This window comes from Bombina bombina, chromosome 3 (genome assembly GCF_027579735.1).
Source record: "Bombina bombina isolate aBomBom1 chromosome 3, aBomBom1.pri, whole genome shotgun sequence".
Classification (NCBI taxonomy): domain Eukaryota; kingdom Metazoa; phylum Chordata; class Amphibia; order Anura; family Bombinatoridae; genus Bombina; species Bombina bombina.
Window position 1 is genome coordinate 258485242 of NC_069501.1, and position 15322 is coordinate 258500563.

The following is a 15322-nucleotide window of genomic DNA, read 5'->3' on the forward strand; positions in this document are numbered from 1 at the left end:
AAGGAAACAAGGAACAGTAGGCGAAATATCAGGGTATATCAGGGTATAAATGGTGCCAGAAGAGAAAACCTAATTTTGGTCCGCCCATCGGTTGATGTAAACCACCGAGGTTATGTTGTCTGATTGGAATCTGATAAACTGGGACGAACCCAGAAAGAGGCCAAGCCTTCAGAGCATTAAAGATTGCCCGAAGTTAAAAGATGTTGAGTGGGAGGAAGGATTCCTCTCAAGTCCACAGGCCCTGTGCCTTCCTGGCACCCCAAACAGCTCCCCATCCTGATAGACTTGCGTCCGTAGTCACAATCTACCAGGATGGTCTCAAGAAGGATGTCCCTTGGGACAGGTGATCTGGACAGAGCCACCAAGAGAGCGATTCTCTCGACTGGTTGTCCAGAGAAATCTGTTGAGACAGATCTGAATGATCGCTGTTCCACTATCTCAGCATGCACAGCTGTAGTGGTCTGAGATGGAATCTGGCAAAAGGAATGATGTCCATGCTGGACACCATGAGACCAATCACCTCCATACACTGAGCCAAGGGGGCCTTAAAAGGGACAGTATACTATAAAATTGTTTTTCCCTTAATGTGTTTCCAATTACTTTTTTTACCAGCTGCAGAGTATAAAATGTATGAGATTTGCTTTTGTAAGGCTTATTTGTGTATATGAATTAGCTGATTTTGTGTTTTGAAGCCACAACCTAATAAAATGGGTTGAGATTGTAGGTATAATCAGATCTCATTACTTTATCACATTGTGTAAATATATCTGCTTCTTTATCTTATATCTGTCCATAAACCAATCACCAATACTTGGAGAGAACAATGGACAATTAACAATTTTATTACCTTATCTTTTCTATAACCCACTGGGAGTGTAATTTCTTCTACTGGCTGTGTTAATACAGCTTGGCTTCGTGGCCAAAAACTTTCAGGATGGGTGGGGATACCACAGGCTAAATAAACTAAATTAAAATGCCAATATAAGGGTAATGGAAATACTTGTAAACAATTTAATACACTCCAGCAGGTAAAGTGGATCATTGGGAACAAATTAAAGGGGTGAACATTTTTGTGTAAACTTAAGGAGGTCTGGAGGGCAAGACAAGCGGAAGTTAGCTTGTAACGTCTCTGGTCTGTAAGGAATATCATCATGGATATGGAGTCTATTATAGTACCCAGGAATTCCACCCTGGTACTGGGAATAAGATAACTCTTTTCTAAGTTTATCTTCCATTCATGAGATCGAAGAAGAAATAGAATAGATTTTGAATGGTCTTCTGCAAGACGACAAGATGGTGCTTAAACAAGAATATCGTCCAAGTATGGAGCTACTGCTATACCTCTGGTTCTGGCAACTGCAAGCAGAGCCCCTAGAACCTTCGTAAAAACTCTTGGAGCAGTTGCTAGACCAAACTGAAGTGCAATAAACTGGAAGTGCTGGTCCAGGAACGCAAACCTTAGGAACTTGAAGTGTTCCTTGTGGATTGGAACGTGAAGGTAAGCATCCTTCAGATCTATAGTGGTCATGAACTGAGGGAAGGATGGACCTTATCGTCTCCATCTTGAATGAGGGGACAGATAGGAATTTGTTAAGGCACTTTAGGTCCAGAATCGTGCGGAAAGTTCCCTCCTTCTTTGGGACCACAAAAAGGTTTGAATATATGAGGTACTGGGACAATGACTCCTAGGGAGGATAGATCCCTCATGCAGCCCAGAAAGGCTTCTCTCTTTTCTGGCCTGGAAGACAGATTTGATAGGAGGAATCTGCCCCTGGGTGGATAAGACTTGAAACCTATCTTGTATCTCTGAGTGATGACTCCAGGAACCAAGGATCCTGCATGTCCCCAAACCAAGCGTCTGAAAAGAGCGACAGTCTGCCCCCTACGTGATCCAGAACCGGATCGAGGGCCGCCCCTTCATGCCGACTTTGTCCGGTGGGCTTCTTGCTCTGCTTGGATTTATTTCAGGACTGAGCCGGCTTCAAAGTATTTTTGGATTGCTCAGGCTTTGCAGAGGGCTGCCGATGTTGGGATTTATTATTCTTAATAATGTTCGCCATCTTTACAGGAACCTGGAAAGTTTGTGGTACAACCCTGTCCTCGTAGACCTTATCTAATTTAGGAATCAAAGGTTCCTCAGGCAATTTGGGCTCTGGAACCTCTAACGTAGCCACAACTTCCTTCAATAGAAAGCGTAAATGTTCAATCCTAAATCTAAAGCCTAGTTCCTCTGCAGCTGGAGGTTTAGAGGCAGCAGAATCCGACCCAGAAAGTGAGCCCTCTGAAGTATCAGAGGGGCCTTCATCATCGGATAATCTCGTATCAGATAAATCCAACAAACTAGTTGATGACCCCTGGGAAGGATAGTAATATTTGACCTTTTGCTTGCGCTTAGCAGGGCGAGGTAAAGCACTATAGGCCACAGACACAGCCGTTTGTAACTGCGCAGTAAAGTCTGGCGGTAAAAGGCCCCCTCCAGATGGAGGATTAGGAGTGCTACGGGAGGCTGCATGTGTATTAGGAGATGACTGTAGGGTGTGCACCTCACGGGACGGAGACTCCTCAGAGGTGGATGGCTCCGTAGTATCAAACATATTAACCTTCTTTGACATGATTACTTTATCAAGGCATGTGGAATATAAACAAAAGGAAAGGTAGGTGTGTAAAGACAACACACCTGAAGTAGCGCTAATCTCTAATATAAGTAGGACATAAATCTCAACAGTTTACTTAATTAATAACTAGAAAAATTATTAAATGACAATAAATTAATACAACATTTCAATTCATAAAAACATACAAATAAAGAAGATAAGGGTATTCAAGTCCATGTATGTGGTGATATATAAAGACACAAAGGAATCCAGCTGCTCCTCTAAAACAGGTGAATCCACAGACCTTGATTGAAAGCAAAACGATCTAAAAAGATAGAGGAGAGGAGCGCAGACTCAAATGCAGGGTATAACAAAATTTAATAGTGTAAACAAAGACAAGTGGCAACTCACAAAGTATATAACATAAAATGGCATATAGTGTATCAATAACACTTAGCAACTTATCCCCTCTTCAAGTGTGTCCAGAAAGGAGTTCCAGGAAAAGGCAGGACAGGTGTATATCCTCATTCGCTCCAGGGAGGAAGCAAACAGGCAACCGGCATAAGTTCCCAAAGAGTGCCAGAAACCAGGCTGGCAACGGTAGCAAAGTCCGTTTAAATGGTATAAATAATGGCGATATAGTACCTTATCTGGCAAATAAGTGAATGAGATCCTAGGCTCCCAAATCCAAAAGTTCTGTGCTGCAGGTTCAGAACTGAGGACGGCCTCACTGGATCAAACAAATGACGTTAAAGGGGAGGAGCTCTACGCGTTTCGTCCCAGTAACGTAGGGACTTTCTCAAGAGTGATTTGTTAGTAGCGTGCATATCCTCTTATAGGTAGTGTATATCCACACTCCCACATTTTACACCAATGGGGTTAAAGGTCTTGATGATATGCACGATACTTCAAACAGGGGATTGTAAACAAACGCTTGTAATAGCGTAAGTGTGGCTAATTTTCAGATATTCACAGAACATGATTGATATACAATAATAGCGATCCACAATTATAATACAGTTCTAAACATGAACCATATCTATTGGTATCTAAAAATATTAAAAATATTATAAGTTAATATATATTCACATATAATTCTAAAAAATACAATTAATAATCATAAAAATATAACCAATAATCATTATAAATAAAAACCATTCAGTAAATATTTAAAAAACATTAATAGGCTTAAAAATGTGCTAAATGCAATACATCCTATATATATATGTTGTAACCAACAATTCATATATAGATACACAATATGTGATATACATAAAAAGCCAATATTGTATAAAATAAATAATGATGTGTAGGATTAAAGGAATGCTTGCAAATCAATGTCGATATTTAACCCTTTCGGTTCCAAACAGTTAAGGGTCCTAATCCAAAAGGTCTCCCTTTTTCTAAGATTTAGCAGTCTATTGGTGTCCCATACGTTGGGTTTAATCCATTCTATGATTTTAACGGATAGATCAGACGGATTGCAATTATGGAAGAGCTTAAAGTGGCGTGAAACACTATGGTTCTCAAACCCTGATTCTATGTTTCTTATATGTTCCCTAACTCTATATTTTATTTTGCGTTTAGTGCGACCAATATAAATTAATCCACATTTGCATATGAGTTGGTAAATTACATATGTGGTATGACATGTGCACCTATCCTTGCAGGGGTACCTTTTTGTTCCATCATAATTAAGAAAATAGGTGGAATTGCTGTCTATTCTAGGACAAAGAACACAATCAATGGTTTTGCAAGGGTATAAGCCATTCTTTCCCCCACACCATTTATTCACTGTTGTAAAATTAGAATTAGATTTTCTTAATTTAGTTGGTGCGATGTAATTCTTAATGTCTTTATTTTTCCTAAAAATGACATTAGGTTTGTCACCTACAATCTGTTTCAGCACAGGGTCAAGTTTGAGAACGTTCCAGTGTTTTCTTAAAATTCTCTGTATTTTTTGGTGTTGATTGTTATATTGGGTGACAAATTTAGGAACATGTTTTCTATCTTTTATCAGATTGTTCTTACCCTTTTGTGTATTATTAATTAGAGAGGCCCTATCCATCATATCGACCTTATATTTGCAATCTTCTAAATGTTTGGGATTGTAACCCTTCTCTATAAATTTGCCCATAAGTATGCTGGATTCCTCATTGTAATGCTCCATATTGGTGCAGTTACGTTTAATTCTTTGAAATTGTCCCAGGGGGATATTTTGTTTCCATTGCCTGAGGTGTCCACTTCTAATGTTTAATAGGCTATTCCTATCCGTGGATTTACGATAATTCTTAACTGCTACTGTGTTTGAAACCTCATTATGATAAAGAGTGAGGTCTAAAAAGGGTATTGATTTCAATGATTTTTCCATAGTAAATTTTAAATTATAAGTGTTATTGTTTATGTAGTTTAAAAAGTCATCTATGATATTCTCAGGGCCTTGCCAGATCATAATAATGTCATCGATATAACGATGGTATTTAATGACATTTGATTTGTAAGGGTTGTTGTTCCAAACCAAATTATCCTCAAAATGTGACATATATAGATTAGCGTACGATGGGGCAAAGGTAGTCCCCATCGCCGTGCCTTGATGTTGTCTATAAAATCTTCCTTCAAATAAAAAATAGTTATGATTCAAAATAAATAATATTCCATTGACTAGGAAATCAATTTGTTTTTCAGCAAATCTATTCTTACTAAGTATATCGTTGATAGCAGACACCCCTTTTGTATGGGGAATGCTTGTGTATAACGATGAAACGTCGCATGTAACCCAGACATAGCCTAATTCCCATTTAAAGCCTTCAAATTTCTGGATGACATCTATCGTGTCTCTGAGATAGGCTCTTGTATGAGTGACAATAGGCTGTAGGAAGTAATCAATATATTTTGAAAGGTTGTCACATAAAGAGCCTATCCCAGAGACAATCGGTCTACCTGGGGGGGTCTTGGAGTCCTTATGCACCTTGGGTAAGTGGTAAAAGCAAGATATCTTAGGGGCTACTTCATATATAAAGTTATATTCATTCAGATTGAGAACGCCATTGGTTTTGGCCATATTTAAAAATTCTAATAATTCTGCTTTGTATTTGTTAGTGGGATTAAATGTTAAATTGATATAGGTGGTAGAGTCAGATAGAAGTCTATTCGCTTCTTTCAAATAGTCTCCCCTGTTCTGGACAACAATCCCCCCACCCTTATCAGCTGCCCTAAACACCACATCGGTACATTTACTTAAATTATTAAGGGCCTCACGTTCTTTCTTTGATAGGTTGTCACCTAATTTAGATTGGTGTGATAAATTGCTTGTTGATAGGGCAGCTAGATCCTCACATACTAATTTATTGAATATTTTGATATATTCAGACTGGGTGTGCTGTGGATAAAAAATTGACTTTTTCTTTAAATTGCAATGTTTTATTGAAAAATCCTCGTTCTCTTCATATATTGAAAAGTCTAGATTCTCTACTGTATCAGAAAATGTATCCGATGATAGGGGATCACCATTGTTGTCATTTAATAAAATAAGGCTATTGAGGATTTCATCATCATCCTTAGTCAATGATGATACTGGATATGGGTAATGGATATCTGACTGTTTAAAAAAATATCTTTTCAAAGTTAAATTGCGTATAAACCTCTGAAAGTCTATATACAGGTTAAAATGATTAGGACCACTATTTGGCGCAAAGTTCATACCCTTTGCTAACAATTCTAGTTCATGTTTCTCAAATATTCTATCTGATAAGTTAAAAATGAGTTTAGTTCCTTCTTCTAATTCCAATGCTCTCTGTTTCTTTTTTCTTTGCTTAATCCCCCCTCTATTACCTCTAGGTCTTCCTCTTCGTGTGGTCTTTTTGGGTTTCGTTGATTTAGGGGTTGGTTTGGGAGTGAGTTCTGTATGCTCCCCCCTCCCCCCCCCCCCCTGTTGTCTCCAGGGTGGAATCCCTAAAAAAGGATTAGTATTAGAAGTACTATTTCTACGTTGATGTGTATTATTCCCATGGTTTTTGTTCTTATTTGTATGGGAATTGTATGTATTTGATCTAGGTGATGGTTTCCCCTGATAGTTCGAATTATCCCATCTGGGTCTAGCTCCCTGATGATGCCATACAGGGGATTGAGGTTGTTTATCTAGAACTTGATATCTATTCCCATACTGGAAATTTTGTTCAGGTTCAACTGAGGGAAAATCCCTAGTACTCTGTTGTATATTTCTAATTGGTTTGTTATAGTAACTGTGCTTGTTATTGTGTTGAATCTGATTATTAAAATTCCCATAACTGTTATGGGTTCCATCCCTTGTATTATATTGTTCTGACTGCTTAAATGCTCTATTATGGTAATTGGTATTCTGTTTGTTACCCGTCAAATCTGAATTAGGAGTTAAACTATTGCTTTGCTCTTTTTCTCTGTTGGGCACAGAGTTGTTTACAGAGTTCTTTTTATATGAATAGACTTTGTCGGATTTAAAATCCTCAAGGTCCCTCTGTAGTTTTTTAATTTTTGCAGTTTCTAACTCTTTAGAGAAGGTGTCGACTCTGCTCTGAATATTAGTGTTCATCTCCTGCCATTGTTGAATATGTTCATATGGTTGTATTTTAACAATTAGGGTGTCTATTTCAGTTTTTAATTTATCCAGTTTATATTCTCTATACTTTATCAACAATTTTATCAAAGCTTGTGAGCAATTATGCAATATTTGTTCCCATTCGATCTGGTACTCCACCTCATCTAGATTAAAAGCGGGAAATTTGAAGATCCTAAGTCCCCGTGGTATCACATTATGCAAAATATAATTATCAAGGAGTACCAGATCTTGCCATTCTTTTGCATCTTTTAATAAGAGCTTTTCCAGCTCCCTAAAGATATGTAAAGGATCCTCTGATGTCACAATGCTAGGAGTATTGGTCAGTAAATTATGGGATCGCTGGCGTTTGGACCTATTTTCACTAATTCCAAAAACGTTAGGATTGGATGCACTAGCCTCCATAGTTATTATACTTTATGTAATAGTGAAAAAATGGATCTGCTGCTACTTCTAGGAATAAAAAGTAAACAAAAGGAAAGGTAGGTGTGTAAAGACAACACACCTGAAGTAGCGCTAATCTCTAATATAAGTAGGACATAAATCTCAACAGTTTACTTAATTAATAACTAGAAAAATTATTAAATGACAATAAATTAATACAACATTTCAATTCATAAAAACATACAAATAAAGAAGATAAGGGTATTCAAGTCCATGTATGTGGTGATATATAAAGACACAAAGGAATCCAGCTGCTCCTCTAAAACAGGTGAATCCACAGACCTTGATTGAAAGCAAAACGATCTAAAAAGATAGAGGAGAATACCCTTATCTTCTTTATTTGTATGTTTTTATGAATTGAAATGTTGTATTAATTTATTGTCATTTAATAATTTTTCTAGTTATTAATTAAGTAAACTGTTGAGATTTATGTCCTACTTATATTAGAGATTAGCGCTACTTCAGGTGTGTTGTCTTTACACACCTACCTTTCCTTTTGTTTACTTTTTATTCCTAGAAGTAGCAGCAGATCCATTTTTTCACTATTACATAAAGTATAATAACTATGGAGGCTAGTGCATCCAATCCTAACGTTTTTGGAATTAGTGAAAATAGGTCCAAACGCCAGCGATCCCATAATTTACTGACCAATACTCCTAGCATTGTGACATCAGAGGATCCTTTACATATCTTTAGGGAGCTGGAAAAGCTCTTATTAAAAGATGCAAAAGAATGGCAAGATCTGGTACTCCTTGATAATTATATTTTGCATAATGTGATACCACGGGGACTTAGGATCTTCAAATTTCCCGCTTTTAATCTAGATGAGGTGGAGTACCAGATCGAATGGGAACAAATATTGCATAATTGCTCACAAGCTTTGATAAAATTGTTGATAAAGTATAGAGAATATAAACTGGATAAATTAAAAACTGAAATAGACACCCTAATTGTTAAAATACAACCATATGAACATATTCAACAATGGCAGGAGATGAACACTAATATTCAGAGCAGAGTCGACACCTTCTCTAAAGAGTTAGAAACTGCAAAAATTAAAAAACTACAGAGGGACCTTGAGGATTTTAAATCCGACAAAGTCTATTCATATAAAAAGAACTCTGTAAACAACTCTGTGCCCAACAGAGAAAAAGAGCAAAGCAATAGTTTAACTCCTAATTCAGATTTGACGGGTAACAAACAGAATACCAATTACCATAATAGAGCATTTAAGCAGTCAGAACAATATAATACAAGGGATGGAACCCATAACAGTTATGGGAATTTTAATAATCAGATTCAACACAATAACAAGCACAGTTACTATAACAAACCAATTAGAAATATACAACAGAGTACTAGGGATTTTCCCTCAGTTGAACCTGAACAAAATTTCCAGTATGGGAATAGATATCAAGTTCTAGATAAACAACCTCAATCCCCTGTATGGCATCATCAGGGAGCTAGACCCAGATGGGATAATTCGAACTATCAGGGGAAACCATCACCTAGATCAAATACATACAATTCCCATACAAATAAGAACAAAAACCATGGGAATAATACACATCAACGTAGAAATAGTACTTCTAATACTAATCCTTTTTTAGGGATTCCACCCTGGAGACAACAGGGGGGGGGGGGCGGGGGGAGCATACAGAACTCACTCCCAAACCAACCCCTAAATCAACGAAACCCAAAAAGACCACACGAAGAGGAAGACCTAGAGGTAATAGAGGGGGGATTAAGCAAAGAAAAAAGAAACAGAGAGCATTGGAATTAGAAGAAGGAACTAAACTCATTTTTAACTTATCAGATAGAATATTTGAGAAACATGAACTAGAATTGTTAGCAAAGGGTATGAACTTTGCGCCAAATAGTGGTCCTAATCATTTTAACCTGTATATAGACTTTCAGAGGTTTATACGCAATTTAACTTTGAAAAGATATTTTTTTAAACAGTCAGATATCCATTACCCATATCCAGTATCATCATTGACTAAGGATGATGATGAAATCCTCAATAGCCTTATTTTATTAAATGACAACAATGGTGATCCCCTATCATCGGATACATTTTCTGATACAGTAGAGAATCTAGACTTTTCAATATATGAAGAGAACGAGGATTTTTCAATAAAACATTGCAATTTAAAGAAAAAGTCAATTTTTTATCCACAGCACACCCAGTCTGAATATATCAAAATATTCAATAAATTAGTATGTGAGGATCTAGCTGCCCTATCAACAAGCAATTTATCACACCAATCTAAATTAGGTGACAACCTATCAAAGAAAGAACGTGAGGCCCTTAATAATTTAAGTAAATGTACCGATGTGGTGTTTAGGGCAGCTGATAAGGGTGGGGGGATTGTTGTCCAGAACAGGGGAGACTATTTGAAAGAAGCGAATAGACTTCTATCTGACTCTACCACCTATATCAATTTAACATTTAATCCCACTAACAAATACAAAGCAGAATTATTAGAATTTTTAAATATGGCCAAAACCAATGGCGTTCTCAATCTGAATGAATATAACTTTATATATGAAGTAGCCCCTAAGATATCTTGCTTTTACCACTTACCCAAGGTGCATAAGGACTCCAAGACCCCCCCAGGTAGACCGATTGTCTCTGGGATAGGCTCTTTATGTGACAACCTTTCAAAATATATTGATTACTTCCTACAGCCTATTGTCACTCATACAAGAGCCTATCTCAGAGACACGATAGATGTCATCCAGAAATTTGAAGGCTTTAAATGGGAATTAGGCTATGTCTGGGTTACATGCGACGTTTCATCGTTATACACAAGCATTCCCCATACAAAAGGGGTGTCTGCTATCAACGATATACTTAGTAAGAATAGATTTGCTGAAAAACAAATTGATTTCCTAGTCAATGGAATATTATTTATTTTGAATCATAACTATTTTTTATTTGAAGGAAGATTTTATAGACAACATCAAGGCACGGCGATGGGGACTACCTTTGCCCCATCGTACGCTAATCTATATATGTCACATTTTGAGGATAATTTGGTTTGGAACAACAACCCTTACAAATCAAATGTCATTAAATACCATCGTTATATCGATGACATTATTATGATCTGGCAAGGCCCTGAGAATATCATAGATGACTTTTTAAACTACATAAACAATAACACTTATAATTTAAAATTTACTATGGAAAAATCATTGAAATCAATACCCTTTTTAGACCTCACTCTTTATCATAATGAGGTTTCAAACACAGTAGCAGTTAAGAATTATCGTAAATCCACGGATAGGAATAGCCTATTAAACATTAGAAGTGGACACCTCAGGCAATGGAAACAAAATATCCCCCTGGGACAATTTCAAAGAATTAAACGTAACTGCACCAATATGGAGCATTACAATGAGGAATCCAGCATACTTATGGGCAAATTTATAGAGAAGGGTTACAATCCCAAACATTTAGAAGATTGCAAATATAAGGTCGATATGATGGATAGGGCCTCTCTAATTAATAATACACAAAAGGGTAAGAACAATCTGATAAAAGATAGAAAACATGTTCCTAAATTTGTCACCCAATATAACAATCAACACCAAAAAATACAGAGAATTTTAAGAAAACACTGGAACGTTCTCAAACTTGACCCTGTGCTGAAACAGATTGTAGGTGACAAACCTAATGTCATTTTTAGGAAAAATAAAGACATTAAGAATTACATCGCACCAACTAAATTAAGAAAATCTAATTCTAATTTTACAACAGTGAATAAATGGTGTGGGGGAAAGAATGGCTTATACCCTTGCAAAACCATTGATTGTGTTCTTTGTCCTAGAATAGACAGCAATTCCACCTATTTTCTTAATTATGATGGAACAAAAAGGTACCCCTGCAAGGATAGGTGCACATGTCATACCACATATGTAATTTACCAACTCATATGCAAATGTGGATTAATTTATATTGGTCGCACTAAACGCAAAATAAAATATAGAGTTAGGGAACATATAAGAAACATAGAATCAGGGTTTGAGAACCATAGTGTTTCACGCCACTTTAAGCTCTTCCATAATTGCAATCCGTCTGATCTATCCGTTAAAATCATAGAATGGATTAAACCCAACGTATGGGACACCAATAGACTGCTAAATCTTAGAAAAAGGGAGACCTTTTGGATTAGGACCCTTAACTGTTTGGAACCGAAAGGGTTAAATATCGACATTGATTTGCAAGCATTCCTTTAATCCTACACATCATTATTTATTTTATACAATATTGGCTTTTTATGTATATCACATATTGTGTATCTATATATGAATTGTTGGTTACAACATATATATATAGGATGTATTGCATTTAGCACATTTTTAAGCCTATTAATGTTTTTTAAATATTTACTGAATGGTTTTTATTTATAATGATTATTGGTTATATTTTTATGATTATTAATTGTATTTTTTAGAATTATATGTGAATATATATTAACTTATAATATTTTTAATATTTTTAGATACCAATAGATATGGTTCATGTTTAGAACTGTATTATAATTGTGGATCGCTATTATTGTATATCAATCATGTTCTGTGAATATCTGAAAATTAGCCACACTTACGCTATTACAAGCGTTTGTTTACAATCCCCTGTTTGAAGTATCGTGCATATCATCAAGACCTTTAACCCCATTGGTGTAAAATGTGGGAGTGTGGATATACACTACCTATAAGAGGATATGCACGCTACTAACAAATCACTCTTGAGAAAGTCCCTACGTTACTGGGACGAAACGCGTAGAGCTCCTCCCCTTTAACGTCATTTGTTTGATCCAGTGAGGCCGTCCTCAGTTCTGAACCTGCAGCACAGAACTTTTGGATTTGGGAGCCTAGGATCTCATTCACTTATTTGCCAGATAAGGTACTATATCGCCATTATTTATACCATTTAAACGGACTTTGCTACCGTTGCCAGCCTGGTTTCTGGCACTCTTTGGGAACTTATGCCGGTTGCCTGTTTGCTTCCTCCCTGGAGCGAATGAGGATATACACCTGTCCTGCCTTTTCCTGGAACTCCTTTCTGGACACACTTGAAGAGGGGATAAGTTGCTAAGTGTTATTGATACACTATATGCCATTTTATGTTATATACTTTGTGAGTTGCCACTTGTCTTTGTTTACACTATTAAATTTTGTTATACCCTGCATTTGAGTCTGCGCTCCTCTCCTCTATCTTTTTAGATCGTTTTGCATGTGGAATATAGTTGAGCGCGCGTATTAACTGGGGCATCCTCGCAATATAGACAGGTATTAGACTTAGGTAAAGAGGGAGTACCCTCTAACGCATCAGAATCCTCCATAGCTTACAAAGCAGAAAACTGCACCTTTATACCCCCAATGGCTGGGGCACTCATCACCTCCTATGACCCAGGCAAAACAGAGAAACCGATTCTTCTCCGGTAACCAGCAAAGTCAGGAAAGAGGAAATAAAGTGTGAGGGACCACAGCCGGTCACATGGTGTGCAATGCAGGACCGCCCCTGATATAAGAGCAAAAAAAGCACTCTAAGCCTTTCAAGTTGCGCAGCTCAAAAAACGAAAGCAAAAACCTGTACGTTCCAACATCTGCCTGAGCCCAAAAAACATCTTACACATGTCGCAGCATAATCAAATAAATGTATGTGATTAATCCCCACTGTTCAATAACCCCCCTTAGGAGATATTAACACTTGATTCTATACAGATAAAAGAAGCCACATTGTGACCCTGTCTTCTGGCATTATCATATGTGTAAAAAATTAAATGATCTCACCGGAATCCATGCCGTGGAACAGAAACACAGCCTCTCAAGTGACAGTCTTGTAGCATCACTCTTGACATGGACTTGAGTGATGGAAGCAGGCAGTGAAACTCGTAAACACTGATTGTTTAGGATCTGCATCTCCAGACTCTAACTTTCGTCAAAGCTCTCACTAAGAGGCTGACAAGACTACTTAAAACTCCAGTCCCATTTCGAAGGGTAGATACCCTTTATAAGGAACTACTCTGAATCTTCTGACACTTCTCTGCCAACCTCCCGTGACGAAAGGCAAAGAATGACTGGGATATGAGGGAAGTGGTGGGAGTATCTAAGCCTTTGGTTGGGGTGTCTTTGCCTCCTCCTGGTGGGCAGGTTCAGTATTTCCCAACAGTAAATAATGATGCAGTGGACTCTCCTCATATTAAGAAGGAAATTCATAATATAACTACATGTAATTATAAGTCAACAATTACCATAAACAAGTTGTCAGATTATTGTCTGCTGCTATTATTATTAGTTATTTGTAGAGCGGCAACAGATTCTGCAGCATTGATAAAAGATTGGTGCTTACATAATATTTGTAATGATATATAATCTTACCCTCCAGGTCGTCTCCTCTGCTCATTGGGCCTCACATCATCTGGTGTAGGAAGCCTAAGGGTACCCAATGTCTGAGGTGGTGGCTGCTGTGGTGGGTGCTGCAGGGAAGGAGGCTGTGGTTGTATAGTTGGCTGCTGTGGTTGTTGTTGCTGTGGCATGAGGTGATGATGTGTAATGGCCAGCACTGGAGCGGTATAATGATGCAGCTGCTTGGGGCTTCCTGCATTCAGAGGCATGGTCTTAATTTCAGAGAGCACTGGGCCTGTGGGCCTCTGGATGACTGGACCAAGCGATATTTCTTTATTAAGAACTGGTGGGCTGACCACTGGAGGGTGATGCTGTACAACAGGAGGTGAAATGGTCATGTGGGCTACTGGTTGTGGAGTGCTGGGTATCACAGGTAGGGGCATGACCGCTACAGGGGCTGCAAGAGGTGGAGGAGGGGGTGGAGGAGGTGTAGGTGCTGGTGGGGTGTCGGGATCAGGCTTTACATGGTTAACCAATGCCTCATTTTTTACTACACTTTTCTTGTCTTCCTCCTCCTCTTCATCATCTTCTTCCTCTTCCTCTTGTTCAAGCAAAATTCTATCATTTTCATCTGTAATGACAAAAAACATACAGCATAAACTAAAGTTGTAATCTCTGTACATTATTTATCTGTGCAATAATATCAGACAATTATAAATACAACATAAGAAAATAGAAATCTAATATTACGAGCAAGATTATCTGGAATTGGGAATTCATAATAATTAGCTAAAGCACAAAAAAGCAGCAGTTAGAAAACATGTACTGCAAAATGTTATTTAACAGTGTAATGCATAGGTTTTATAGAAAAGATATACATCAATATACTGGTAAAAACTTAAATTATGCTTACCTGATAATTTTCTTTTCTTCTGATGGGAAGAGTCCACAGCTGCATTCATTACTTTTGGGAATTCAGAACCTGGCCACCAGGAGGAGGCAAAGACACCCCAGCCAAAGCTATAGAGGACACTGAATGCAAAACGGGCGTGTACAAAAGGCCAAAAGAAAAAAATTGATTCACTAGAAGCCCAAGGACAAAAAGGAAAAAGGCAGAGATAACTGCCCAACAGTTAAAACCAGCAATGCCCTTGCTAGAGACCGCTCAGGTTATTCGACTCGACCGAGCCAAAAGCCTCTGAGGAGAGGAAGTCCCGCAGGCACGCATCCTGCAAATTAAACTCACTCCCGATCAAAAGAAAGGGGGAAAATCCACATTCCCCCAGCGGGGAAGAATAAGACTCAGCTAAATGAGTCCGAAAAACCCTCAGAC

The 15322-nt window shown here is 37.7% G+C and overlaps 1 protein-coding gene across 2 annotated transcripts in view; it reads right to left on the reverse strand.

The window, feature by feature from the left end:
- MNT (MAX network transcriptional repressor) overlaps positions 1-15322 on the reverse strand; it is a 144763-nt gene that overhangs the window by 81931 nt on the left and 47510 nt on the right. For both annotated transcript variants that reach the window (XM_053706273.1, XM_053706272.1), the window contains exon 2: positions 14023-14620. In XM_053706273.1, the coding sequence (XP_053562248.1) occupies positions 14023-14620 (598 nt within the window). The remainder of the gene's footprint in view (positions 1-14022; positions 14621-15322) is intronic.